Source organism: Sceloporus occidentalis, unplaced genomic scaffold, assembly GCF_023333645.1.
Source record: "Sceloporus occidentalis isolate IW3139 unplaced genomic scaffold, rSceOcc1.0.p SCAF_3, whole genome shotgun sequence".
Taxonomy (NCBI): domain Eukaryota; kingdom Metazoa; phylum Chordata; class Lepidosauria; order Squamata; family Phrynosomatidae; genus Sceloporus; species Sceloporus occidentalis.
In genome coordinates, this window is record NW_028316983.1 from 141,648,120 (window position 1) to 141,673,337 (window position 25,218).

The 25,218-nt window shown below is 40.4% G+C and overlaps 1 protein-coding gene across 1 annotated transcript in view; it reads left to right on the forward strand.

Moving 5' to 3' along the window:
• Positions 1 to 25,218, forward strand: part of FBXL7 (F-box and leucine rich repeat protein 7) — a 191,635-nt gene that overhangs the window by 25,531 nt on the left and 140,886 nt on the right. Inside the window, exon 2 of the mRNA XM_089516475.1 lies at positions 17,716 to 17,805. Within this exon, the coding sequence (XP_089372601.1) occupies positions 17,716 to 17,805 (90 nt within the window). The remainder of the gene's footprint in view (positions 1 to 17,715; positions 17,806 to 25,218) is intronic.

The window sequence follows — 25,218 nt, forward strand, 5'->3', positions numbered from 1 at the left end:
AAACACTTTCTCTTAAAAAAACCCATCAGAATTTGACTTTCTGAGCCAATAATGTTCTGTTTTACAGCTCAGAATGGTTGCTAGAGAAATAGTTGTGTCCATCAGAATGCATATGTTTGTCTCCTCCCTAAATAGTGGTGGTAGAACAGGATAGTGCTGTACCTTCGTGCTGAAGGAACACCTTTATTCAATCCTTAGTATCAATATGCTCTCACTCACATCAAATCAATGGGACTGAACCCCAAGTAGTATGTCTGCAAGGTTTTTACATCCTCCACTGAAAATAACAACAAGAAGAAGAACACCAATTTATTTTCTGCCTCTCCTGAAGGCTCGGGTTAGGGCATAGCACAGGGGTAGGCAACCTGCGGCCCGTGGGCCGGATGCGGCCCGGCAAGGCCTTGGGACCGGCCCCAGCCCGGTCCTGCCGCCGATTGCCGCCGGAGCCTTTGGCCTATCAGGAGGAGGCGGGCAAGGGGGGGCAAGCAGCAGGCAAGGGGGGCAAGCGGCGGGCAAGGGGGGCAATTGTCTATAGAAGCCTCCGAAACATGCATTTATATTAACATTTTTTAAAAATCAGCAATTTTTTTTGCGTGTCCTCCATTTTTTTTTTTTTTTTTAAAATGTGTCCTCCATTTGAAAATTTTGCCCTACATTTGTCCCGGTTTATTTAATTAATTAATTTTTTTAAAAATTAATTATTTATTTTTTGGATTCAGCCCCCCAGTTGTTTGAGGGACAGCAACCCGGCCCCCAGCTCAAAAAGGTTGCCTACCCCTGGCATAGCACATTAAAATACAAAACACAATTTAAGACACATAAAATCAGTACTAAAAATACAATACTATAAAGCCGTTAAAATACACTCCGAAGAGCACATTCTTTAGAATATACAAATTAAAAAGTCATGAGTTAAAACTGACTGGGTAGTTCCAATTAAGTTGTTACAAAAGTGGGATAGTGCATACAAATGGAAGCAAAATTGACTCACAAAGCTTGACTTGTATTGGATTTATTCTGTTATGGTAAGCAAATGGCCCAAAGGGCAGATCTCTTTGGTGAGAGGATATTAATTTATTCAATATCTGAATGATACACTGCCAAATGCCAGTCTTCAGTTCCCATTGGCCTTCAAATTCTCCTGCCTAGGTTCCAGAACAAGGAAGTCATACTTCTATGGGTGACCCTAATTAGTATCTTCTCTGTACTATTTTGACTCTGAAAGTCTTAAAAAACAGTGCAAAGAGTCCAGAGGATAATGATTACATTTAGAAAGAAAGGGTGGGGAATCTCTGGCCTTCCAAATATTGCTGGACTTCAGTACTTGTAATTCTTCCCCAGTGGCTGGACTGCTGAGGTTGATAAAAAAATGATGTTCAGAAACATCCAGAAGGCCACAGGTTTCTTGCCATTAGTATAAGGCAGGAGTGGGCTGTATATATTTCTAGGCGAGTTTCATTTAGCAATTGTAACCATCTCCCCAAAATATTTGTAGCACAGGAGAAGCTCATGTAGAAATCTTTGCCTTTGAGATCATGTGGCTCGTCTATCGAAATAGCTCCATTAGCTCCCAGCCTTTTTCAGGCAGAATTCAAAGTGCTGGTTTTGACCTTTAAAGCCCTGCATGGCTTGGATCCAGACTATCTGAAAGACCATATCTCCTTGTCCAACCTGGTGCCAGCTTCAAGATCTGCAGAGGACTTTCTCTTAGGAGTGAAACAGATTGGGCAAAAGGAGTGGCCAGAGGCTGCTCCAGCCCTGATCACTCTGGGACTGTGCGTTGCTGCGGTCCTGAAGCCTGCCACTGCCACAGTCCTGAATGGGCAGCCGGCAGGAGTGGCTTTTTGCAGCTCCTTTTTGGGCTGACTTCAGGCTGCCTTAGGTGGCCTCGAAGCGACTTCTGGGTGGTTTGGGAACAAGCATAATTTGAATGCTATGCCCCCAAAGTGCCTGGAAGGTGCTTTATTTGGCCTGTGTGTTTTGGGCCTGCATCTCACCAACTTTGCAGACTCAATTGGTAATGACTTGGGAGAGCACTTTCTCCATAGACTTTTCCCAGTCTCTATGGAACTCCCTTCTCTGGGTGGTCTGGTTGGCCCTCCTTGCTTTCTTCCCATTAGTAGGTGAAGATGTTTTTATTCAGACAGGCTTTTGGATTTTAATTATAGAGAAGTACTGTGTGTGTAAAGTGGTGTACTACATTTTTAAAAAAATCGTTATTGGAAATTATGTTTTAAGTGTTTTTAATCACATTTTAAATAATATTGTTTAATTCTTTTTTAACTTTTGTAAATTAAAGTTTTAGTTTGAACTTTTAAAATTATTGTAAGCTGCCTCAAATCTCACCTAGGGAGAAAGGTGGGATATAAATTCAATAAAATAAATAAATAATAAAATTGGCCCTTCCAACATACAAATTTGTCTCCAGACAGTTTGAGAACTTCCTGAGGGGATCACTGAACTCTGCCAGTATAGGAGTTAGTGTCCTCAGACAGGAAAGAGACACACACAGATTGCAAAGAAATGCGCCTTTTGGGGGTGGGGGGGTATAGGCATAGATTTAACTAGTGCTAGTCAAAGAGGTGGCCTGGTGGTAGTGCATGAGCAGTGCAGAAGATTTCCAGGAAATAAAGAAATAGTTGATGTCAGTGGGCTCAAATATGGTGCCTGTCTCTGGCACATTAGAGAAAAAGCTCTCTCGGTTCCCCGCATCAGATGGCTTAAGATACACTGACTTAAACCTTCTCTCTGCATGGACATACTCTCTCAACATCCCAAGCAAGCATGATGACTCTATGAATTGTAATGACTCATAATCACAGTTACTTTGGCCTGAAACATATGGGCTGAAGAATGCGGTCTGCGGCCATACACAGCCCTGATTCAGGACCCAGATATGGCCCTGAATATGCATGGCCCTGATTCAAGACCTGGACCGGCAAAAGGAAAGGTATTTTACAGCTCCTTTTTGGCCTAGTTCTTTGGAGAAGACATGGATTTGCAATGGTTTCCCGCTGTGTTCAGGGTGTGTGTCATCTAATAAATACAATCCCATATGTGCCAGAAGCTGCGTTTTTTAGCCCATCTGTTTTGGGCCATTATAATTAGGAAGACATCACTTTTTCCCCCACATGGTTTTTAAACTGCCTTTCCCTGATGAGAACCCAAGTAGGTTTTGAAATATAGGATGATGAATTTTGTGTCCTCCAGTTGGCCTAGAGATACAGTATGAAGGCCCAGAAGAAAACTGAATCTTTTTGGGGGGAAAAACTCCAGGTTTTTTTCCTGTGGACATTTTTTCAAGAAAAATTGAGGGGAGGAAATAAAATTGGGAAAATAGATTTTGGAATATTTTCTTATAGAATGATGAATAAAATTATCAGGCAGGTGTTCATGTATTTACTCTCTCATTATTATTTCTAAAAATTACATAACAAAAGGTATTTTATATAAGGCAATGTGCCATATTGGATCACTGCAATTCCTGATCCCTTTCTCAGTCCTTTTTATGGAAATGAATGCTTTACATCTACTTCATACTATAAAAGATTAGAAGAGACAAAATAGATTTCTCTATTTTAATAATGATGATGGCTTCTGCTCTTTATTGTATTTTGCCTGGTACTAGTCAAGTGACAGAGCCAAAGAAGTTCCTTACAGTTCAAGACCTTGTAACTCTGTGTAACAACAACAACAACAAAATTCAAAAAGAGAATTCAGTTTGTAACTGTTGTCTGAATAAAGTATATTTTTAATGGCAAACATGATAATTTTATGCCAAACAAAAACTTGTATTATTGTATTAATATTGTGTGTGTGTGTGTCTGTCTGTCTCTCTATCTAATGTATTTTACATATTTAAAGTAACAAATTGATTTTCAATCAGCAAAGGAGGCAAATACCATATTTCCCCCATTTTAAAAATTTCCCCTGATTTTTTTCCTGGAAAAAAACAAGTCAAAATGTTCAACCTCCCCCCGCCCCCAGCTTCAAATTTTTGAGGAATTTTACATCTTTGGTTGCTGCAATATTACCACAATGCTTATTTCCAAACAGTGTAATCCTAGCTCACTCTGTCTGGTCTAAGCACTTTAGTGGATCTATCTGGATATGCTGTCTGTCTGAAAACTGATTTATGCATTATAACCTTATGTTCTTTTGTGTTAATTCTGTTGTATGTCATTTGGCAGCCTTGTTTAGACAGATTGGGAGTGACCTCTAAAGCCTTTCCTGATAGGCAGATGTCCTTTAAAAAACAACAACAAAAGCATAGCTTTCAATTGTAAAATCTTGTTTATATGAGTTCTTTGTTTTTAATCTGTCATTAAGCCTTTCATAAATATATGACAAGCAAGTTTTTCTCTCAAGCTGAGGAAACACTTGTGTTTTATGCTTATCATGCCCTGTAGTTCATACTGCTGTCTGTATTGTGTGTATCTTTAGCTGTCTTGGGCTTTGCATCTGTAAGTGAGGAACACTCGTGCTTCCCTTTGTGAATTTTAGGCTTAATGACAAATAAGTTTACATCATTTGCTTCAGTCATCTGATACCTTGGTGGATATAGCAACCAGGGTTGCATCTACATTGCAGAAATACTTGTTTGATACCCCTTTAACTACCATAGTCCAATACTGGGAATACTGGAAATGTAGTTGTGGTACCCAAGCACTCTGACAGAGAATGCTAAACATCTCACAAAACTCATATATTCTTCATGTGCTATCTGCCATTGACAGTTTACTTATGGGCACTACCTTTTGCCAAATTGTCAAAATCTTCCAGATAAGTATGTGGTGGGTAAAAAAAGAAAAAATAGGTAAAGGGGAGAAAATTCCCACCTGGCCTCAAAGTGACTAGCTAAGCTCATACTGCATTGGAGACTGGAGGGTGGGCTGTGAATCAAAAATCCAAAGTGCATGTAGTGGTGGTTGGGTCTTAAAACCCCCATCATGTGCAGCAACATGGTGTGCAGCACTACTCAGTACTAGTTTTGGTCTCTATCCCTGGGGGCCGTCAAAAGCGTACCTTCTCTTGCAGCACTGTTAGCTGTGCGAGTACAGGTATGTAGTCTCTTAAAAAGCCCCTATACTGCCAATTATGGAGATCAATGTAGATGTCATAACAGGTCGTCTGTACTAATAAAAATCCAATTTAGATTGCTTTATCTTATTTAAGTTGGAGGTAAAACTAAAGAGAGAAACAGCCAGTACAGATAGGCAAAAGAGCTGGCTTCCCGATGGCGTGGGGTGTGGTGTTCAGACAGCAGCACACCACCACACCACCTGGAAGTCGCATGGCTGGCCACACATGCGGCAGCTTCATGGTGTTTCTGAGGTGCAGTGTTTACACACACTGCACCGCAGAAGCCTGGAAAAAACGGCACCATGGTGGCAAAAGTGCTTTTTCCCCAGTGCAAAGAGGAGCATCTTTTTGCCGCTTCTTTTTGCACTGGGAAAATGCCAGATCAGGGGCATAGTGTGCGGTTGCTGTGGCCCTGATCCAGCATTCAAAGGGGGGGGTCTAGAAGCCGCTCCTTCAGAGCAGTCTGTTTCGTCCCTAAGCCCAGTCAGTTTATTGCCCCTAATTTAGAATTCTCCTATCCATTAGCTATCATCGACTCCCAATTCCCAAGATTATCTGGGGAAAGACATGAATATGTAAATGATATCAACATGTTATACAGAATGTAGTTTAGATGAGGCCACTGGCTTGCAGATGAATGCATGAAGTGCCTACATTAAAAAGTACTGGATCACATCCAGGCAAACGTAATTAAACTCTTCAACTGCAGCATCAAACTGCTAATTGTTCTATTTATATATTTTTGCATTCTATAGGGACACAGTTTGGATTTGCTTCTTCAGATTCAAAATGTCTTGGGTTTTCCTGATAATGTGTGTCCACATGCTTTGCATGTCCAGATAGTTTCATAATTCAAATAATAACTACAGGAACAATGAAGTGATGGTTTTCAGTATCACTTCTGCACTTTTATTTGCAGTATTTTGCTTTTTTATATATTAAAAGATGTTATTTAATTCTTGTAGATAAATAGTATTTTCATTCACTCTTTTGAGTAAATTTTCACTCCCTTGAGCTCATTTTCTTACAACTGGTGTTAATCAAAGGCCATTCCAGGACTGAACCATAGCCGTACATGTAATAATGGAGTGTATGTATAGGGCAGGACAGGAGGGATATCTCCAACACTTCATTGTGAATCAAGCTGGAAGAATGTAATTGCTCTCATGCAGTAAAATAACCAGCTGGCTACTTTTTGTATCAATGCATCCAATGAGCATAAAGTATGTTTGACAGAATTATGATAGTTATGGGATATGTCATGGATGGAAAATAGTGTGTGTTTTTTCTCTTTTTCCATTTTGTTTGGTACTTGCAAATAGTTTTGTAGCACTTAGCATACCTAACACAGTCAGACATTTTGTGGTTAATGGACAGTTATTACAATTTATTATCTCCCCACTTCTTCCTTGAAGTCAGTAATGGGATTCAGGTCTGACTTTTTTGGATGATTTTTTAAAAAGTCCTGTCTCCCAATTATTGCCTCTGCCTTGTACTGCTTTTGGGTTTTATTTAAAATCCTAGATCTGTGGCTCATACTACCCCTTTTTTATGTTTGCATAGACAATGAGAACCTTGCACCCCCTCCTCCTCTTCTGTATGCCACACAGTTGTCTTATCAAGGCATACACAGATAGTTCTTATGCTAGCTCAGACATCTGTAGAAGGATGGTTATGGTTAGATGTTTTCCAGAACTAGTGACCATAATAGCTTCCATTAGTGAATGAAAGTGTGCAGCAATTAGCATGCCACTCACTTGAGGGTAGGGACTAAATGACTCTTATTCATTTTCCCATCCTCCAAACAAAAGGATGGCTTGACAGGCTGATGAAGCCAGCTGCCATGAGATGATGATGATGATGATGATGATGATGATGATGATGATGATGATGTCCTTCACGAAAGTGAAAAGACCCGTGCTCTATTTCATCTTTGCTGGCTTTTGAGCAACCCCCCATTTTTGTGCAAAAAATGTATTTTACACAAAAATGCTAATGAATGTTTTTTCACAGAAGCAATGTTTCTTTTCTCACAAATGATTTTTCCAGAAAAGTTCCAAACATGAACAAATTTTTTCAATCTCACATGGCAGAATGATGTATGCAAAAATGTATAGCCTTATTTGAAGCCATATACATTGGCCACATTGCTGCACCAAGCAGGAGTTTGTTATCCAGCTGTTCTTAATATCTTGACAGCACTTCACATAGTCATGTTGTAAAGGAAAGGGGCGGAGAAGATGTTCTTAAGATATACGCTGTTCTGTGATTAAAAGCAATGGCATTGGTCCAGTAGGCTAAAAATGTCCAATTAGTTTGCTCTGGGCCAGATGAGGCCCTAGAGCAATGTTTTTATCTAGTCCTGGCACTTCTACCGACTTTTAATAGGGGTGTGGTACATTAGGTATTAAACTATGGAAGTTTTCTCACATCAGTATAACATAAGTTATACTTATAAGTTATGGAGAAGTACTGTAAGTATATGGGGAATCATACAACCCTCCAGATGCTGGTGGACTATAACTTCCATCAAACCTAGGCAGCAGTCAGTTGTGAGGGAGGCTGCATTTGAACAACATCTGGAAGGTCACGTTTTTCTTGTGTTGAAAGATTGAAGGTGTGGCATTCATAATAGAATGTATATACTCATGTATAAATCTAGAAATTTAGGTCAAAAATTGATCAAAAAACCCCGAGTCGACTTATCCACAGCTCAATGTAAGTACTGTTAACTCTTATTTAAAAGAAGGAACCATCCCCTGGTGAAAAACAAGTGTATAATCTGTCCTGGAAGCATTGACCCCCACTACTCTTTCATCCATCCAGCTTTAAGAGTAAGCACAAAGAGTGATGTCTGCTGGAATTTTGTAAGTTCTTTGACATTGTTTTGCTTTGCTGTATGTCCCTAAGTTTTACCCTTGACTTATCCACAGGTCATAGCAAAATCCATAATTTGGGCCCCAACACTTACCCTTGACTTATACATGAGCATATAAGGTATATTTTAAAACCAAAGGTGTGTATTCTATAAAATTCAGCAAATCTACTTATATTTTCTCTGCATAGGATACCCACCCCATCCTAGCTGCCTTTGCTAGTCAAAAGGATAGTCATTACACTGAAAACCTATCTCGTGGTTGTTAATAGTTTTGACTGAAGGCCTTTCTGGCTTTGGAGAAGTTAGCAGACATTTACACACACACTTTAAAACAGGGATCGGCAAATAGTGACTTTAGGGCTACACGTGGCCCTCAAGGATGTTTTTGTAGCTCTCAATAACTCCAGAATTCCCAGACTGACCAAGTGCAGCAATTTATTTATTGTTTCTTGCTCCAGGTGCAACAATTTATTCTTTGATAAAGTTGCAAAGCCTGCTTGTTTTGTTTAACATCAAACAATACCCATTTCTGAGTCCCAGAAGTGGACTTCCAGCCACTTTGGAGTTTTTATTTTAGTTTTTGGTAGTCCATGTTGCCCCTGAAAGGTTTCAGGGCACATAAGTTTCCCCAGACCTCCTGTTGTTGCCTGCCTGCTTTAAAGTATATCTTTCCAGTTATAAGAGCATGAAACATTATTTAAACAAAGAACTTCTTGAATTCTGTGGTTGTGAGAATTGCCAAATGCATGGAGGTTTGAATACCATATGTGATCATGGGGAGCACCACAGATCTATAGCTGGAAGAGGTGAAGTCTGCTAATGCTGGGCATGTTCACAAAGCTGTAGGGAAATCTACCAAGACAACAGGAGCCACGAGCCATTTTTCCCCATGTCTTATTGGATCTGAATTGCAGAAAAGCAGTTTATCCAACCCCTTGTGACCTTGGAAAGGAAATCTCTTGCATTATCAGCCAGGCTCTTAAGAGTTCATTCCAGTTTCTTTTGGCTTGGAGCATGGTGACCATCACCTCAGGGACTTATGGTCTGACTTGGAGGAAAGGTTCTTGTTTTTTTAAGGCTTTTATGGAGTTGAAAAGCTGCCTGACAGTAGTCTTTTATATATATGTAGTATTGGAAGAAAATTATATTGTATATTCAATAATATTTTCCGCTTGTGGGGTATGGGGCAGTTGGAAGAGGCTGCTCCCTTGACTACTGATTGCAACACACTTGGGCCAGGCTCCCAGTTCTGTGCACCTCCCCTCGCCATGAAACCAGCAGTGGAGAGAAAGATACAGTCATAACCTTTGGCTGGCCATTGTTGGAAATTTGAACAACAGAAGCGAAACAAGCAGACTCCCATTTAGTTCCTTTCAGCCTAAACGATGACCCTGTGAATGATCCAATGCACAGATTTCCCTCTGATCCTACTATGGAGCCTAGAGCACTTTGGACTATCTGTTGAACACACGACAAATTTCTGTCAGGGCCAAAGGTGAGTGGGATGCAAGATCAGTTCCAGTTAGGGAAGACCTGTTGAAACCGTGACTAAAGAATAAATCAGCAGTTACGTAAATACAATTGATTCAATAAATCTGATCTGGTTGGAACTAGAAGTTGGATTTAGGCCCTAGGCCTAAACTATTCCTGGTTGGGGTTACACTCACCCTGAAAGAATATATTTGCAGCATGGAGGTGCTCCTGAATCCTACTCCAAATGACAGCCCAGTCTGGAGTGCTTATTATCAGCTTTAGCCTTTATGCCAGTTGTGCCCCTACCTAGAACTGGAGGACCTAAAGTGGATGCACTGGTAACCTCAAGGCTGGACTTTTGCAATGAGCTGTACATTTGTCTACCTGTATACCAAGTTTGGAAACTTAGCGAATATACTTGTCTATAAGTCATAAAAATTTAAGCCCCAAAATGGGCTCCAAAATCCTAGGTAGACGTATATACGGGTCAGTACTGTAATACATCTCTGTGAGCCTTGGGAGAAGGTGGGGAGGAGAAAGAGGAGAGAAATTGGAGGTCTGTGTTCCCTATTTTTGAAAGCCATCAGCCTTGGGGAAAGTTCTGGGGAAGGGAGGGCAATCGGAGGTCTGTGTCCACATTTTGCAAGCCCATACTGTGACTTTTGGGAGAGGTCCAGAGAGAGAGAAGGAGGGAGCAAAGTGTTGCTTCCCCCCCTCTGTTTTGATCCTTTGTTCCATGCCCCTGAGTTTGACCTTTGACTTATCCAAGGATCATATCAAAATACATGATTTTGCCCCCAAAATATGCCCTTGACTTATACATGACATTGACTTATACACGAGTATATACAGTAAATTACAGTCAGCCCTTCTTATCCACGGCTTAAAAATACTTTAAAAATATATAAATTCCCATTGATTTTGCCCTTTTATATAAGGGACACCATTTTACTATGCCTTTATATTTAATGAGACTTGAGCATCCATGGATTTTGGTATCCACGGGTGTGTGTGTGTCCTGGAACAAAACCCCACGGGATACCAAGGGCCCACTGTAGCTGAAAATATGGTAGCCAGGTTGGTTACTGATACATCTAAGAGTGACCATATTACACCAATATTAAAATCATTCCACTGAGTGCTAATTAGTTTCTTGGCAAAGTACAAAGTGCTGGCTATTACCTTCAAAGCCCTACATGGTTTGGGTCTAAGTTACCTATAGGATCCCCTTCTCTCATATAATCTGCCTCATATACTCAAGTCCTTTGGGATACTTCTACTTCAGTCAGCCAAAACTTGTCTGGCTGTTACCCAGAGAACATTTACTTTGGCTGCCCTTAGACTATGGAATGACCTGCCAGAAAAGATTTGCCAGTTCAAGACACTGAGTATAAATCAACAGCAAAGATCACTTTCTTCCAGCAGGCCTATCCAGATTATTTTTAAATTATGTTTTTAGAAGTATTTATTGATGGATTTTAATATGTGTTGGTTTTATATGCTCTTTTAACAATGTTATGTGTTGACTTATTTGTTGTTGTTCCCCACCTCGATCCATAGGGAGAGAGGTAGGTGAGAAATTAATATGATGATGATGTTGATGATGATGTTGATAATGGTTAGAATCCTGTATGGCACTTATGTATTACACAGCACTGTAACTACACAGCAGTGTACTGAAACCCAGCTCAGTATTGCAGTCCACATTTCTATTTATGAGGCAGTAGCTGCTGGAATCAATGGGAATCCATTTCCCATTGATCCGGAAGCAGCTGTTTGCCAAACAGCTGCTTCCGGATCAATGGGAAATGGACTCCCATTGATCCCAGCAGCGGCTGTCTCATAAATGGAAATTATGGGACTTTCATGGTCCCTATGTAAACCCTAAATAAGGGACTACAGATGAATCATGAATATGTAGCGGTGTAACTCTAGTGACAATAGACTCTAGTGACTCTAGGGCCCAAAAAAGATGAACCCAAAGTGCCACCTTTGGGTAAATTTGGGGGCCAGGCATTCAGATGATGCACGCCTCTGGATTGGGCCAAAGCAGCATTGCGTTGAAATTGCCAGGGCTCTTCTCAGCACCCTCCTTGTTGGCTGGGCTTTCTCCTTTGGCCCAGGCCCCCAGCGCCAGCATCAGCGGCATCCCCCAACAGCCCAGGGCGCCATTGCACTCTTGTTCTTGCTGCCTTCTGCTCTTGGCTTCTCAGGCTAGGGGATAGATGCCTGGATCCTGGCTTCCTGCCTTTGCCGCAAAGCTGCCTCCCTCCCTGCCTCCCTTCCTCCCTTCCCTCTGGGCTGGATCCCCGTGAGAAAGTGAGCCTCCAAAGCCTCTGTACCACCCCTAAATTTTGGCACCCTAGGTGGCTGCCTAGTTCACATATATGAATGAGCCGGCCCTGACTATATTGCTAACTAATATATATCAACAGATATGGAAAACAAATGGCTCCTGGAGCAGATCAAGCCAGAAATTCAGGTTGCTATACTTTGGACACATCATGAGAAGGCATGAATCACTGGGAAAAACAATACTAGAAAAGATAGAGGGAAGTAGAAAGAGAGGAAGGCCACATGTGAGATGGACAGACTCTATCAAAGAGATCACAAGTGTGAGTTTGCAGGACTTGGGCAGAGGAGTGGAGGATAGGTGGTCTTGGAGATGTCTCATCAGCAGAGTCTCCATGGGTCAAAATTGACTCGAGGGCAATAAACATCAACAAACTGAGGTCTGGAGAGGCTGTGCTGCAAGCTATAGATCATTGTCATTTTTATGTTTTAACAATGTAATGGGATAATATTCTAAATGGTTTCCAAGTTCCCCTTGGGATTTATGGATCTTTGCCGTGTCACCTTTGTGTCAGAATCTCTGCCCTGCTACTTGGATAACATCAGAAGAAGCTAAAGTAGGTCCCAGTACTATCCTTTTCAGAAACTGGGCTCCTCTGGTATAGGGTGGGGCCTTAGTGTGAACCCTCTGTACAATATATAAGGATTCTGATGTTTGCCTGAGCATTGATGAATTGACTCCAAAGTGGCAAAAGTAATGTGTGGAAAAGCCTTGAAGTGAACTATCTCCAAAGTGATGAGGATCCAGCTATTACAGCATATGCCTTAATACCAATGTATGCATACCTTGCAATTCCTCTGGTTCCTCTTGGCTATTTGTTGTGTGTTGATACTCCTCTTGCATGTCCTGTGTTCAATCACGGCCTCTGTCACTGATATTGTGCTTCTCCCATTTTCAGAATCCTGAAAGCCCTGAAACAGTCTGAACAAGAGTTTTAACTCCTATGTTTTAATGTTATTTTTATAATGGAAAGAACTGCCTGTGTGGTCTCTCATCACTTTGTCACAAGTCTGAGTTCATATCTATCACAATTGTGCTTTGTGTAAACATGTAGTCCAACATGCATGCAAGCACATACACACAGTGTATTTAAATATTTATGCCTGAGCAGTGATATCATGGATTGTCTCTGTCTGAAGGAGACTTAAAAATGTTATGTGGGCATTGTAACAGAAAGACTAAAACACTGATTTCCAAACTCTATAAACATGTCATTCTGAAACTACTTATTGTATTATTTTTGGGCCTGTTTTGTTGAACTGACTCTGAAAAATTGGCATCCAACATGTCACAACACTGTTAAATTCTCTTCCAGATCACAAATGCTTCTATTCTTACTTACTGTAAATGACTTAGATATTTAGTAGCATGGTTATCTAGTAGCCTGAGCAAGGGCCAGACTATTAAGGGAGATATCTTGCTTTTTAAAAGGAGATCTCCTCCTCCTTTAAAAGTTATATGCAGCTGTTATGGAGACCCAGTTCAGGGACACTGGGAGACTTGGAATTTAACTCTTTTTTCATATATTATTTTCCCATTCTAAACCCTGTGGGTATTAATAATTTGTCCCATGGGAGAAAACAAACTGATACCCATCATATACAGGAAAAATATCTATGAGGCTGGTTTCATACTAAAGGTAATGGCAGATTTGAAACTTAAATTATGTTTCCTGACTCAATAACCCAACATCATAGGTGCAGACAGTTCAGTCGCATGCCTTATGTAGGTGCCATCTTACATTTGCAGCTTATGTGCACCATTGTATTCCTTACCTATCCAGCTCCACAAGTTATAGTCTGTACCACCCCTTTTCTCGCTGGATTGGGCCAAGGCAGCCTCACTGGCAGCCCTGTGGCCCCAATCCGGCATGTTTCCAGGCCACGGAGAAGCGGCAAAATGCCACTTCTCCGTGGCCTGGAAAAGGGTGTCCTTGAGACTTCATGCCCCCAGACACCCTGACGCTAAAGAGGACAAAGGGGCGGCCCTGCATTGTTGGCCCAAAAGAAGCTCCGTTGCGCTGCTAGTAAGGCACAATAAGCATCCTCCAGCGGCACGGTGACATATCCTGTGTGACATGCCATTTGGACGCATTTCACAGGACACATCATGGATGTGTGGCCCCGCCACACGCGCTAGGGTTTGGGAGAGTGTAGTTACTGTGCACTCCTGAACCCTAGTGTCGGCGGTGGTACACCACTTTGTGCCCGTGTGTATCGGGCCTTAGTTTCTTTATCCATTTTGGAGCTCATTTGTGCACCTCCACCAGGCCGCCATAAGCGGCCTGGGAAGGTGGAGACATCACACACATGCCGCTCCGTTTGGATGTGGTGCGTACATGAAGTCATTGTCACACGCCCTGTGTGGACGGCGCAACATAACAATTGCGCTGTTCACATGTACTAGGGTTAGGGAGCGTGAGGTTGGTGCACACTCCCTAACCCTAGTATTGCCAGGAGCACGGCACATTTGGGCCGTGTGTACCGTGCCAACATCTGAGGAGCCAAATTTGAAAACCACCGATTTAGAGAGGTGCTCCTGAAAGACTGTGAAATCCCCAGTTTAAAACTGGCTGGCTGTTCATCAGATGCACAAGTGACAAAGATTGGTCTACATCTGCCCCAAAGACTCCCTTTTCCATTGTAGAGAAGCTTTTTACAATATGCATACCCTAATTCTTTTGCCCAAATGAATGGGCCAGGTTTTTCCCTGAACAAGTGATGTCTATGTAATCCTGTTTACTTTGCATGGATAAATAAATACAAGTATGCAAACCATATGAATCGATTTTGCATATATATATATATATATATATATAAAATCCAATTGCAGCTGAGGACTACATTTTTTGGACCTCTAACAGAGGACATTGCACAGTTTTTTTTAATAATGTATTACAATGGAAATGACAGGTGGATATTGTTGTTACTCAGCAGATGTTGCAGTATTTTAAAACATATGCAGCTTTAATATAAAATCCATATGAAACAGATGGGGATTTTTCAAGCTTTTATATTTAAAAACTTTTAAAACTTTGGGTTTTGTTTGTTTGTTTGTTATTGCTGAAATACCAAAGACACTGGCAGATGGCCAAGCAGGTGCTTGTTTCTTGCTTGTATAGGATGGGATCACGGACAGGGGTGTCTGTGTCCAACAGATGGTGTTTATTATCTATTTTACTTCATTTTATTTTTGTCTTGCCTTTCTCTTAGCATTTGAACCAAGGCAGCTTGCATCAACTTAAAAAGAAAACAGAATAAAAATAACAACATCACTATTTGATACAAGTGTTAAAAAAGATTAAACAGTTATATTAAAATCATTAAATTATAATGTTTAGAAACACATTAAAACATAACTAAGCAGAATATACTCCATTAAAATATCCTTCAGTTACAATAACTGAAAAGCCAGAGGCCTGAATAAATAGAAAGGCCATTGCCTCTTGGCAGAAAGAATGTGGATCAGGGACTAACCAAGTCTCTTATGATTGTGAATTCCACTGAGCAGCCACTGAAAAGACCCTCACCCTCACCAAATGCAACTGTGTTGGTGGCAGGACAGAAAGAATGCACTCCTTGAAGATCTTAAAGGTCAGGCAGGCTCCCAGATTCCAGGCAGGACTCCCAGGTCCTAGAAAATATTGCCAGTGATAAGGGTTGATGGGAACTGGAGTTCAGCAGCATTTGGAGGGCCATAGGTTTCTGATCCCTAACCTAGAGACAACTGAATGAGTTTTGTTGCTAGGCCAGGGAGCAGAGCTTGGCAAAAGTATGTTAACTGAAAAATATGAAGCCAGTGTCAGTGTTCAAAATCAATAATTCATTGAAATCTATTTAATCTTACATAGTTTTATATTTCCGTTTGCATTGATTTGATTGTATTTTAGCAGACATATGCCATTTAATATTTTAAATACTTGTAGTCTGTGATTTTTATCAGTATCACATCTGTGTGTATAAATCAAATGAATAATTAGATAATGATTATTTGCACTCGTAAACTAGCGTCAACAGGATGACAGACTTAAACTTACTATAGTAGACCTTATGGTGAAGAAGTCTGATTGGTTCTTCATGCAGCCATATTAATTTCTGAGTGGTGATGAAGTAAGCAGAAATAATTTCATTTATCAGGTTTCTAGGATAGTACCCTTGCAACCTTCAGCTCTTTTGAAGAACTTTTCTTTCAGAGTAATTTCCTTTTTAATGTTGCTAGTGTGAATATAATATTTTACCTCTGTAGAATCATTCCATCATCATGTGGCTATAAGGGGGAAATAGTTTGAAAAATAACATTTTGTATTAACAGTTACACCAGAATTTTCTAATCTGTTTTTGTTGATTGCAAAACATAGATATGCCAGATACTAATAAATTATACATACTGTACTATCTTAAAATATCTGTGGATATTGTCACTAAGTTGCAAAAAACTAAAAACTGTTCAAATGAAATGTGATTCAAACATGAATTTACCTGAACATGAAATGCTCACTTATCTTGTCTCTTTTTCTCCCCTTCCCTCTCTTAATATGTCAGTTTTGTTCAGATATCTTTTGCAGAGGAGTAAGAAGACAGGTTTTGCTTTTTGCTTTTTGTCTGTAACATGCTTTCAATATCAACAAATGTCCTGGTTTATAAAATGGGAGGGGGATTGTCACGGCATGCCATTCTGTGCAACAAGGGTCTAATCATGCCAACTATAATTACTGTAATAAAATATTTTCCATTAAATTAAAACAATCTCGCAGTCCTACCATCTGTATTTTCCCCCAATACTCTAGTTCAACATCATTTCCAACATTTTGCACCCATTTAACCACACGATCCTTGATCTGTTCATCCTCTAAATCTAGTTTTAACATCATTTGATACATTTTTCCAACCACATGTTTATCATCTTTACGGGGATCTGACAGACAGGCAAAAAGCGTTGCCTTTGGGCCAATCCGGGGGCATGGGATGCTAATGACTCATGTCCTTGGATCATCCGGAAGCCATGCCAAGGCCGGCTAGTGCGGCCCAAAGCCAGTTGCAAAAGGAGCGGGGGAAAACTGCTCCTTGTCAGGGCATCTTGACAGGGCATCTTTTCTTTTCCTTATTTATTTTTGTAAATACAGTTAAGCGATTAAGCGATCGAGTGGTTAAGCACCTTTGCAAGTAGTTCCTAAACCATTCTGTCGCTTAATTGATTAATTAATTATTATTATTTTTAAAAAAGGAACCGAAAGTTATACCAGTAAATGACAAGACAGGACTGGGGTGGGGCATTGAGGAATGACATCTCCAAAAAATGGGGAGGGATGATAAACACCCCTCTGCCATTAGTCCCTTCCCTCCAGAATGCTGCGATTCCAATCTGTTGTTCCTACTTGCTGAACACTCTTTGGAATAATGATTTTTCAAAAGAACCTCTTTTAAGCTAGTGTCTGAAAAAAACAGTTCTTTTGCCTTTGATTCGGTTCATCATGACAGATTCGATCACATCGCGACAGGAACAGGTTTCAAATGGGAACAAGGGCCATTTAATTCGCTCAGCGATTTGATTCTTTTGATAGTGGGAACGAGCCCTTAGAGCATGTGGAGCTTGTCTCCTTTCTGTTTGCTACTTCCACTTTGCACCTCCTGGTTTTAGAGGAGTTGGAGAGGGGTTGAGTTTGGAAATACATTACTGCTCCAGGCAATTTTTCACCAGAATTTTTTTTCCACAAAAAAGGAGGTGAGAGCCACGTATGGTCTTCAGATTGCATTTTCCTCACCTTTGACATAGGCATTGTGCATTGTGCATTGTGCCTGTGAAGAACCCACTCCTTTTCTGTTTTGCACATTTCTCCAGTGAACCCTGCTATCGGATTTAGGAATTCCATCAACTATGAATGTTTTGTTTAGGAAAAGGGTGTTCTAATACTACCATTTCTCCCCTGCAGGTAAAGGCAGCTCAAGCATCTCATCCGACGTGAGTTCAAGTACAGATCACACACCTACCAAAACTCAAAAAAATGCCGCTACCAGTGAAGGTATGCAGATAGTACTTCTTGCTTCTTCTGTTGAATTGGATAATGCTTGGACGGACTTGTTTTTCTTTTGGTTGGGGGTGGAGAAAGTGGGCAAAAACAGCCAACCAAAGTAACTGTATTCTCCCTCCCACTTTGAGGCTTTTTAAAAAATCTGTTATCTTTTAATGTTTGGGGACTCATGAGAGGTGTAGAAATAATAAATTTTAAGGGGACAATTCCGAATAAATTCTTTCAACACATGTTAATACAGTATATTATTCTTAGTGGGTCTTAAATTTAGTACATCTCGCCTGGACTTTCCAAGGGTAATAATGGACTGACTCTGGAAAGTGATCTACAACTAAACCTAAATGTAGTGTTTTCCTGGTGCTTAGAAGTTTGTGCCAAACAAACTAAAGTACATAAACTAGACTTATGTTCAGTGGTGATATGAAAGTCACACTGAGGGATCTCACCTGGAACTGGAAGGAAAGGCACCAGTTTTAATGTGTGGTTGTTTTGGCAAAGGATGTGTTGGGGTGTAAAGAGAGATGCTGGGCAACTATCTTCAAGCATGAGTTGAAATATAACCTGCTGATGAAGGCATTTTTGCACATGGGGCCTTAATACACATTTCTGAGAGGTCAACCTTGTATAGACACGGAAGCATGCACTCACACAATATTGACAATTCAGTTCGAAGCCCTGCTTAATTTGGGGTCCTGGTGTTTAAAGTCTTGCTTTTTTACTCCAACGGTTAAGCTTTGCCAATACTATTGGTAAAGCTAACTAATTAGTGCTAATTTAGTGGTTGAAAGAAAATCATTTTAAAAATTTCATTAATTGTTAACAATATGTTAGTACTTAGTTTCAAGCAAATCGGTTAAAATAACTGAAATAACCCCAACACCCCAAAATTATCCCCTCAAAATAATGACTTAAAATAATGTGAAACGTCAGCCTATTAACATTGTTGCCATTCAGGCAGTATAACAGCAAGTTTTAAAAACACTGATTAAAATGTTAATGAATAAGAGATCACAGATTAATTTTTAGTAAATCATTTCCAAACTCTGTGCAGTTTTCTAAGGGAATACAGATATTTAAATCTTTATCCAGTATATAATAGCAAGCATGTTAAGCCTACCTGAATGGACTGCAACTCAGCTGTTAATTTCATCATCTTTCTCCTTCTCTGTCCCTGCTAACAAATCGAAATAGCTTCTCTCAAGCTGAGCAAGCTGCATGCTAAACAATCCAAAAGTATGTTCTTCTCCAGTTGCTCAATAGTCTGAAAGTTAATTGTATCTGGAGATAGCTAGGAGAGAAGCAAATTTAATAATACAAGAGGGAAGTAGTCAAGGAACTGAACCTATGTGCATGAAACAGTTGATCAGTCCATCTTTGTGATCCTTCCAGTTTCAAAGGAATAGAGCTCATGTTGTGAGCTGTTCTTTTCTTGAGATACGGTAGGGTCCTAGTGGGCTAGTAATCTATCCTTTGACAATGGGAATACAGTAGAATGTACAATCACTGTATCCTTCCCTCTCCCACAGTGTATGCACAAATAAAAATAGCTGAGTATTCGCTGTTAAAACTCTTATTTATACTTCATATTATGGTATATTCAGCACATGTTGCGTCGTTTTTTTTGGTAATGGTGGCTCTGGCATCCTACCCTAGAATTAATGATATCAGCCTACCAAGATTTACCAGTAAAGTCATGGATCAGTAGAAAATCTGTCTATGAAATATTTTTTTAATTAGGCAAAACAGAAATTTATATGTGAATGATTGCTAATCAAACAATTGACAAATAATTCAAAGGTTTTTGTATTTTCATGTAATACATGATTAAACAGGATTGGAATTACAGTGAGCCTACGTCATATGTGGGTGTGCCTTACACGGCTTCCAGTACATGCCAGAAAAAGCTCTTATGTTTTCCGGAAGAAGTAATGAACCAAACATAATCTAGTCTGTTTGCACCAGAATTGGGGTTTGTTCTGTGTGTCGTCCGATCTCTGCTGAGAGAGCAGGGAGAGGCCAATTTACTTGGCCCTTGCAGACAGGGCCCATGAAAGCTCACACTAACATAAAAGCCAGTTAGTCTAAATTGTGCTGTCATATTTCTTCCCCTCCCCATTCCTTGCACCTTTTTATGATTCACAGTTGACTGTTATACAGTTGGTCTTGCTTATAGATGGATTTTGTTATACACAGATTCAAGCATCCACGGCTTGAAAATATTTTTTAAAAGTATAAATTTCAAGTATCAAACCTTTTTTTAAATCAAACCTTGATTTTTCCATTTTATATAAGAGACACCATTTTGCTATACCATTGTATTGAATGGGACTTGAGCATACACGGATTTTGTTATTCACGGGGGTTCCTGGAACCAAACCCCAGCAGATAACAAGGGTCCACTGTATCTGTGTCTTTGTGGAATATGCTAAATTTTATTTCCATAGCTATCAGACTATGTTCCATAGAAATTTGGAGTTTTATGATGAGACAGAGATGTGAAGGCAAAGGGATGGATCATCAGTATCAGTTCTTTTCTTGATTGCTTATCAGTTGGTTGTCTACTGAATGTGTGGGTTCACTCTGTTGAAAAGTATTGTGTATGAGATGACATCAGTAATATTTTTTATCTCCGATGCTTCATTCATGAATGCACATCATTGCTTGGTACCAAACTGAACTAGAGGTGAATATCTAGGTGTGAACTGACTATAAGGAACTTTCTTTTGCAACTGTGTAAGGTTTCTAGAAGAATCATTTTAATGTATGGGGCTCAGTAGTTTTTCTGTAGTAGCCCTATTTCCATGTGATTGTAATTATGCAAAGTAGAAAGCAAGGCCACAAATTACTGGTCCCTTTCTTGCTGTTGTGCTCTTGTTATTTTGGCTATGCTGTACAAATGGTGTGTGTTTGTGGGTGGAGAGAATGTGCATGCATGCATCTGAATAGACTTTTCCACGAACTGTACTGTTGATGAGTCGCTTTAAGATTTTTAAGTATGCTCTGTTCTAAACAAGAGAAATGGTACTGTGGTTGTTTTAATTATATGGGTGAGAATAAATTCCAGCTGGCTTGTTATTTAAGGCCACAATTTAAGGCCACAGTATATGTCAATTCTGGTGGAGAACTAGTGCAGTAGAAAGCATCTACTTTATTTCATTGAATAAAATTTTATAGATAATACATATCGAATGATCACAGATTACACATTGTTAGCATTCTTGCAAAGTCCTCTCAAAGACAGTATGCAATTTGGTTTGCCGGGTTTAGTCTACAGGAAGAAATAACTAGAGTTTGACCTCTGGATGATTTAAAATATGTGTTTTGTCAATGAGTAATGTAGAATAAAGCTTAATACTTTAGCCTGTTTAGAAATTTCTGGCCAATACCTGAGTGGCTTATTTTCTCCAGATTTGTTTTTTAAAAAATCAAACTTGGAGAGGTTAAAAAAAAATCACACAACCAAACATTTCGGGAAGGCGAATTATGGGAACTCTTTGTACTTTGTTTCCTGTCCCAGGAACCCAAAACACATGCCTGTTTTATAAGGATTTTATATTTATGCTAGTATGTTTTGGTTTCATTTGATATTCCGGTTTTGTAGCAGCCACTTTAAACCTGCTTTTAAAAATATTTTTTCACTATTAATCATAACACTCAAAACTCATTAAACTGCCTCTACAGACCAAACCAAGTCCCTCCCTAGCAAAGCGGGGAAAAGGCAAAACCCAACAAAATAAAGTAAAATAAGGTAAATCAGAAGATGTTGAGGCCTTTTTACAGATGAGTTTCATGGCTGAAGGTGTTTTCCAAGGGAGACTTGCAAAGAAATGAATGAAGGAGATCCTGTGTTTGTTTGATCATGCAAGATAGAAATATTCCATTGCTTTTCCTGCCCTTTCGCCTGTCTTTTGAAGCTTCTCAAAGCCATAACATGTCTCTTATTTACAATGTGTTATAAAGTTCCATATAGGCTGATGTCCCTGTAACAATCAAGATATATTCTTTTTTTGGTTAGAGGCATAAGGGCTGGTGGGAAGTGTACACCCAAATCAAAGGCCCACTAGCACCTTTGTACAGTTTTCAGAAAAATACTATGTGAGTAGGCCTACAGTAGTTATACTCCCATCTGATTTTAGCATACCCTGTGAGAAATTGCACTGCAGCATCAGACTCTGACTCTAGTCAACTGGGACAATATAATAAAGAGTATATTATTCTCCAAACAAACAAACCCTGAGGATCATACGTTGAACATGTCTTTACTTACGTTAAAACCAACTAATGTGTTTTTTTAAAAAATATAACAGATTTACCAACATGCCTTTTTAATTAAAGTCACTCTCTCTCATACACACAAGGATACAGCCACTCTAAGGCCCATTACAAACGGGCCAGAAAGTACGCACGTAGCGCGTACTAGGGTTAGAAAGGGGCGGTGCTTCTGCATCCCCCTAAGCCTAGTGCGCGCTCTGCGTGCACAAAATGGCAGTGGCCGTTCCACACGGCCGCCGCCATGAAGATGTCACGACCGCGCAACCTCTATACGGGGCGGCGTGGACATGACGTCCTCGCTCCGCGCCAGGGCGCTTAGTGTGCCCTTAGCGCGGAGCAGGAAGGAGCTCCGTTTCAGAGCTCCTTCCTGGTTTGGTCTGCTGGGCGCAGCCTTCACATGGCTGCGCCCAGCGGACCAAAGGAGAAAGGGGCCAAGTGGCCCCTTTCTCCTCCCCGCCGCCACGGGGTGTCCTTGGGGTTTGAAGCCCCAAGGACACCCCTTTCCAGGCTGCGGGGAAGGGGCCTTTTGCCGCTTCCCCGCAGCCTGAAAAGCGGCGGATCGGGGACTCAGCGGCTGCCGCTCTGGACGCTGAGGCCCCGATACCCCGGGAAAAGGGGCAGGTGCAGCCCGCCCCAAACGGGCGGTCTGTAACCCGCCTAAGACTCTATTATAAGCCTTCATATGCTGCATTGCTTAAAAAATGATAGCTGTGGAGCTAATAGCATCAAACCTGGAACCCATTATCTCCTTGAGCCAAATTCCAAACAGATTCAATAAAAAGTACCATAAGTGCGGTACAAACTGGCCAAAAGGGCGGCCTGTCGGCGGCCTAATTTCCTCCAGAGGGAAGCCACAGCCGCCAAACAGTACAGCTCCCCTCTGGAAGAAAAAGAACCTGGGAAAACCGGGTTCTTTTTCCGCCACCATAATTACATCACGAGTGCGCCAGTGGCATCTGTTATGTCACAATGGTGGTGCCCATGTGCACAGGGTGCCGCCATTGTAGTGCCGCCAGTCCGCGCTTGGGTTAGGGACCGTTCGATTGCCGTGTGGTCCCTTACCCTAACTGCACCGCCGCCTCGCCACAGAGGGCCTGTCTGTCCCGGGCCAAAGTTTATTAAACTAAATAGCCCAGAAAATTAATAATTTAACTTTCATTTACCCTTAATAAATTTAGGAGATTAGCACATCATTTGTTAAACCAGTTTACCTCTAGCTGGCTTAAATCTTAAATCTTAAATTTGGCTGCCCAATCTGCCACCTGGGTGCATCCCGGGTCCATCCCCGCTTCCAGGAAAGTTCCAGCTGCCATTTTCTTAAATCAGAAAACTCCCGGATCCGAAAAGAGCCAGGAGGAGCCCTCCTGGAAGCAGGGATGGCCCTAGGATGCACCCGGGCAGCAGATTGGCTGGCCAAATCCATCTGATAACATCAGGATGCCACCCGATTTAAAATTTAAGCCGGTTTAGGGTAAGCCGGTTTTACAAGGGATGCGAAAAGATCCTTACTCTTTTTGGACAGGAATATCATGAATCTCTGTCAAATCCTGGTCAAACTGCTGATGGTTCTTTATTCAAACTATTCGAACTAGAATAACAAGGACCTGATACCAGTATGCACTAAATTAAGATTGGAATAGGAATTCATCAGTTTCCTGACTGGGGATGAATTTGAAGTTCTGGATAACCTGAGAAAGTTGTGTGGAGAAAAAACAGTAAGTTTTGTTCCTGATGCAGTTTTTGATAAATGCACAGGAATTTGCTGAAAAAACTGATGCTTGCAGTCTTTTCATACATCATCTTTGCCAATTTGACTGTTGCACAAACCAAACATAGTGCGTATGTGTGCATTTGCCTTCAAATCACCTGCCAGTTTATGGCAACCCCATGAATTTAATAGGATTTTCTGAGGCAAGGAATTCTCAAAGGTGGTTTTGCCAGTTCCTTCTGAAATACAGCCTACAGTGCCAAGCATTACATAGCAGAAAAAGAAACTTGGATTGACAGAAGCTGCAACCTTAGCTGGTTGAATGTTGCACTCTTTCCTTTCCGTGAGGAAATCTGCACCATTTTCAGGTTCTGAACTGAATGCTGTGCAGTTTCTGGAAGTATGCAGTTTTCTGGTCAAGCTGCATAACTCATAGAAAAGCTGCACAGTTTCCTGTGATCGTACAGGCAAAAATCTCAAGTGTCCCAAAGCTATAGGATGAAAAACTGTTCTTGGCAACAATCAGGAATCAGAAAAATCCCTAAACTAACTACATCATCATAAGGAGAATAAATTATGTCTGTTTATAAATATACAATGCCAATGAATACTGGTACAAATTCATTTCAACAAACAAAACTAAATCCAATTGTTAATCCCAGCTCGATTAGAATCAAAAAGAAGATTGGTTCCAAATGACGACAGAAACATAAACACAAGAAGTGCTAAGAACAACAAAAAAGAGTCTGTATACAGCCTGAATATAATACAAACATGTATTGAATATCATTCTGTTTATAAATACAGCATTGTCATGTTATTCAGAATACAAAAATATAATAGTCAGCAGATTTCTAGTGTAATTCTTTTCCAGTACAAAATTTCCAAGGTCAGAAACAATAGTTACAACAATATATTAATTTCAGATGTGCAGGGCCTAATTATCACAAAAAATATTGTGAGCTGGTATGCCCAAAAATATAATGCCGACATGTCAAGACTTTTTTTCCCCAAGATGAGGCAGCTATGAAGTAATCTTTCTCAATCTATTCACTATGCTATGATTAAAGAACTGTTCAATTGTTTCCTTCTGAATTAGAAGAGAAATTCTTCATAAACCAATTAGTTCAAGGAAAATAAACAAACAATCCTTTCTAATGCCCTATGAGCATGAGTTCAGCTTGTTGAAACATGTATATTTTACCCCCATTGAATCAAGAGAACTTAGACTCTCCTTTAATGGGCCTTGTCAAGCCCACATTCCTTGTCAAATCTGTATGAGATAAGTGAAACCTTGAAGGAAGAATCTGTACTCCAGAATAGCTAATGCTGGAATAGGCGCGTGTACTCTTCAGATGAGAACCAGCATGTTGTCATGATTTGAATGCTGACCTACAACTCTTGAAACCAGGGTTTGATTCCTC